Below are 4,755 nucleotides of genomic sequence, written 5' to 3'. Positions count from 1 at the left end.
CCTTCCGGAATTTCAGCTTTATCTTGTCAACAGATGATACTCTAGGCCCTGCTTGCACTGCATCTTTCAAAAGGCTTTGAAAGCAGTAAGCTCTCTGAGTCTATATCACTTGCTCCCTGATCAAAAGTCTTCCGCGTCTTGGAATACAGCCCCATTGTTTTCTTTCTACTGAAATCGTACATTTTTAAAATAAAGTGTGAATTTTATTTTTCCTGAAACCGAAAGTGAAGACAAGGCTTTTCCGCTTTCCTGCTAAAATAAGAAAACCCCACCTGCAAAACAAACTCACGCGCACTCCGTCCTCCACCGCCCACGACCTCTTGCGCAGGCGCATAAACCCTGAACGCTCTCCGCGGCCTGACCACAACTGCGCCTGCGTCAACCGTGCGGCGCGAATTCGCACCAGCCAATTAGAGCGCGCTGTATTCTTAATTTCCGCCCACTGATTCAGCCTTCAATCGCCTGCTCTGGCGCGCAGTCCGCGGTGAATCCAAAACCGAAGAGAACTGGGCGTTTCGTGGTGCGGCGCGGCCCGGTCATGGAGGCGGTAGAGACGCAGGCGGAAGCTGCAGTTTTAGAGTAAGTATTTGCTAGCATTTCGCCTCTGGGAGCCGGGTGGAGGAGAACCTGCAGGCCCCCATCTACAATGTTTGGTTCTTTGGATTCCGAACAGCTGTTGGAGTTCGACTCCTCTACGAATTGGTCCCGATCCCAGTTCCCAGTCTGTTTCCTGAAGTGCCTCTTGCAGGCTCCAGGAGTGCGGTTTCTGAGGGACTAAAACCATCATCACCCTGCCTCGCCCTCTCCCCAGAGATGTGCCTTAGAAGGAGGACAGTTCCACACCCGTCCTCCACATCCCTTCACTCCTATTAGCCATTCTAACTGAATTTCCACTCTCTTGAGACAGCCTAGACAGTCTACTCTCCCTAAAATCACCTTTTTGCTATGGGATATTTTCCCCGTCTCTGCTCCCTGGTGGCCTCCTTCAGTCCCTAGCCAGGAAAAACCTGAGACCCAAGACCAAGATGCCCTGCCCTATGTCTTTAGTCCTTCCTCAGGTATTCTCATACCCTGTCCTAAGACTAGTGCTCCCTGCTAGGATGGCTTCCAAGGGCCATCAGAGCTCTGCCCATATTCTTAACTTTCCCTGCCTTTCTCCCTGGCTGCTTTCACATCTTGACTCAATTTCTTTTTCCTTTTTTAAAAATATTTATTTTTTAGCTTTAGGTGGACACAAGCGCCCTGTGCATGACAGGTGGGCGGGCTACCACTTGAGCCACATTCCCAGCTCTTGACTCAGTTTCTTAGTGAGACTTTTCATTAAAATTTCAGCCCTCTTCCCAGATTCCTTTATCCCCTTTGCTCTGTAGATTTGCTTCACGCACTTAATTACCACCCTATGTTCTACACACACACACACACACACACACCCCAGGAGTGGACTTAGGCTATAGACTCTTCAGGCCTTTGTGTAGATGTTGGTCAGGGTGAGACTCAGCATTGATAGCTCCTCTACCTATGTATGTGAACTGTAGAGCTAGCAGCCCAGAAAACTGCAAACACCCATTTCCTTGCCTCCTTGCCTTCAGGGTCCTGGCTGAAGTGGCAGACATTGTGGAACCCATAGGCTTACAGGAAGAGGCAGAGCTGCCAGCTCGGATCCTGGCTGAGTTTTTGAGCGTATGTACACTGATGGGAGCCAACTTTTCAGAAGGCAGGGTCTGGTTCTAGAGCTTTCTCTTGAGATGCTGGGCAGCATTGATGAAGACTGAAGTGGAAGGCAGTTTTGTTGGCCTATGTTGCAAGTAGGTATGACTGTTCCCTACATCTACCCTTCTTCTGAACAGAATTCCCGAAAGAAAGACAAGTTGCTCTGCAGTCAACTTCAGGTAGTATACTTCCTACAGAATTTCCTGGCTCAGGAGGACATTGCCCAGGACCTGGGCCCCTTGGCTTCTGAAGACTTGAGCCGTGAGTAGTCAAGGGATTCGGGATTCGGGTAGGGGCTGGCCTGAGGGGCAAGGAGAGAGGAAGTGGATTAGGTCAGCTAACTGACTATAGAGAAGACTGAGGCCCACTATTTCAGGGAGGGAGGCTGCAGGCCAGCTTCACTCATACCTTCATTCTTGGTGGCTCATCTCAGGACAGAAGGCAACTGAAGCCAAAGAACAATGGAAAGAGCTGAAGGCTACCTATCAAGAGCATGTAGAGGCCATAAAAAGCACCATGACCCAGGCCCTGCCCCAGATGGAGGAGGTCCAAAGGAAGCGTGTTCAGCTCCAGGAGGCCTTTGAGCAGCTCCAAGCCAAGGTGCTATGAGGAAACTTGAGGGAGGGAAGGGAAGAAAGAGATGAAGAGGAAAAGAATGAGTAAACTAAACCTGATTGCTATCTCCAAAAACCCTATCTGAAAACATATTTTCTTTGCATCTCTCTTGCTTATCTGCAGAAGCAAGCAGTAATGGAGAAATTCAGAGCCGCCCAGAAGCAGCGGAAACTACAACAGGTGAGTCCTTCCTTTTCTCTAGGTTCCTGTTTCTAATTGGAAGTGACTAGGTCTCTGTTTCCATCAGTGAACTAGTTCTAGGCTAGTGGGATTGGAGAGATGGCACCAAGACTTCCACATTGGATGAGCTTTGTCTACACCCTCATTCTCAATAGGAGAAACATCTGCAGAGTCTGGCAGAAGTCTCTGCAGGGCTGAAGGAACGTCAGAAGGGAATTCAGCAGAAGCTTGAGCAGCTACATCAGGAACTTGGAACCTTGAAAAAGCAGGCAGAATGGGAACAGGATAAACTGCAGAGGTGAGATGGGAACATTGGCTGAAAATCAATGTAATCCAGCTGAGATTCTCTCCCCTTACACATACTTCCTTCCAGGCACCAGACCTTCCTTCAGCTCCTGTATACCCTGCAGGGTAAGCAGCTGGTCCCTGAGGCAGAGGCTGAGAGCAGAGCTACTACAGGAGCTACCCTTCCACATGTAACTGCTTAAGGGTAAGCCCCAGCAGTTGTCCCAACCCCTGGACAGAGGGTAAATACTGGGGACATCATGGGAGAGATTGGTATGTCCTCCAAAGTGAATGAGAATTGGAACAAATGGGAAGGCAGTAGAGGAGCTGGGAACTTGACACTACTCACTTTCCATACCATACTTCTCCAAGGCCAGTAGCCCTCTATCTGCTGTAGACATGAACTTGCTCTGCCTGCCTGGCTGACAGCAGTCTGGGCAAGATCCTAGAACAGGTCAACAGCTCATCTCAGACTTTGGTGTCCCTGAACTGCAGGTATGGAAGGAAGGTGAACCCCTGGTGTGCCCTTTACTGCATTTGAGCTCTGCTACCCATTGATGGGATTGGAAGTGGGAAGAAGGAAAGAGATGTTATGGTGAAGCTTTGTACATCATCCCTATGCCAGACCCATCTGGTCTAACCCTCTCTCCATCTTCCCCAGCAGATTGGATTATGAATGCTTGAGTACAGCCTGATTTCTGACCATGACCTAGGTGGGTCAGCCTCTGAAGTCTGTCAATTAAAAGTCCTGGCTATCTCAGTTACCTGTTTGTTCATCTTCACAAGCTGGTAGAAAGAACTACAGATTTTCAAAGGCTAATAACATGATAGGTGCTGGGACAGGTGTGAGCTAGATGGTGTAGATGGCCAGGGCCTTGAGTTTTTTGCCGAAATCCACATGAAACAAACATGCTGAGCTTAATTCAAGGGGGAGACTATTTACACAGGTGGATAAATGTGGGAAGATATTGTTTTTCATTAACCCAAATGTTTGTTGAGTTCCTGTGTTGTGCTAAGGACCCATGGTGTGAACTGGAGGAGCTACAGTGATGAGCTCATTTAACCTTTAAGAATGGCCTAATGTTACATTCCTGATACCCCTTTGTGTGTTATCTAATACTTTCCTTGGTTACTCTTCAGATGCTTGTTCATTTTATTACGTTGAAAGATTGGTTTTTATAGTCCAGCATTGAATGTTATGTTTCATTGACTGGTGGTTTCTGGATCATTTCCTCGCTTGTAACTTTGGGTGGAGAATACTACTTTTGTAAATTCTCATTTTTATCAGATAATAACTCTCAGTATTTGTTTTCCCAAATAAACACTTAAGATTATAATTTCTTCCTCTAAGTTTTCACAATCATCCAATTCATGCCATTTTTAATTTTCTCTTTTTTTCTTCTTCCTGAATTTTTTTGAATAATAATTTTGAAGTTTTCTGCTATATCTTTGTGGGAAGATAATCTTCATGAATTCTGATTTGTCTAGAGAATGTTACCCACATAATTAAATTTGAAAACAGAAGCCTCGGTTTTTATTTTATTTTTTAATGTCTGATATGAGAAAAGAGTGTTTCTCTTAGAATTGTATATAGTATTTTCTGTTTGTTAGATTATGTTTGTGTATGTGTGTGTTTGGTTATAATTTTCTATATACTTAGATTTTTGTGGTCTGAGTATTCTGTGAGAGGTGTGTTCAAGTCTCCAACTATGATAGTGGTTTTGTTTATTTCTTTTAGTAGTTAAGTTTGCTTATTGTGATTTACAGCTGCTTTGTTAAGGTACATAAATGTTGACATTTATATCTTTCTTCAGAACTGAACCTTTATTGTGCCAGAACTTTACCTTTATTGTGCCATTGCTCTCTAATCTTTAAGCCAGCGGTTTTAGACTTGAAATTAAATACTTTTAATATCAATATAACTTTGCTGATTCTCTTTTGGTTATTCTTTGTCTGGCATATCTT

At 45.3% G+C, this 4,755-nt stretch overlaps 1 protein-coding gene across 1 annotated transcript; it reads left to right on the top strand.

Moving 5' to 3' along the window:
• The first annotated feature begins 512 nt into the window (after nt 1–512).
• Nucleotides 513–2,993, top strand: Zwint (ZW10 interacting kinetochore protein). Its single transcript, XM_076835211.1, has 7 exons — nt 513–579; nt 1,590–1,680; nt 1,848–1,971; nt 2,144–2,310; nt 2,449–2,505; nt 2,661–2,803; nt 2,879–2,993. Exons 1-7 carry the CDS (start codon nt 539–541, stop codon nt 2,991–2,993), a joined length of 738 nt encoding a protein of 245 aa, XP_076691326.1. The 5' UTR covers nt 513–538.
• Nucleotides 2,994–4,755: the final 1,762 nt, after the last annotated feature.

The sequence above is a fragment of the Callospermophilus lateralis genome, chromosome 15 (assembly GCF_048772815.1).
Source record: "Callospermophilus lateralis isolate mCalLat2 chromosome 15, mCalLat2.hap1, whole genome shotgun sequence".
Classification (NCBI taxonomy): domain Eukaryota; kingdom Metazoa; phylum Chordata; class Mammalia; order Rodentia; family Sciuridae; genus Callospermophilus; species Callospermophilus lateralis.
Note: the sequence above shows the minus strand (reverse complement) of the source record. Positions and strands in the feature narration are given on the sequence as shown.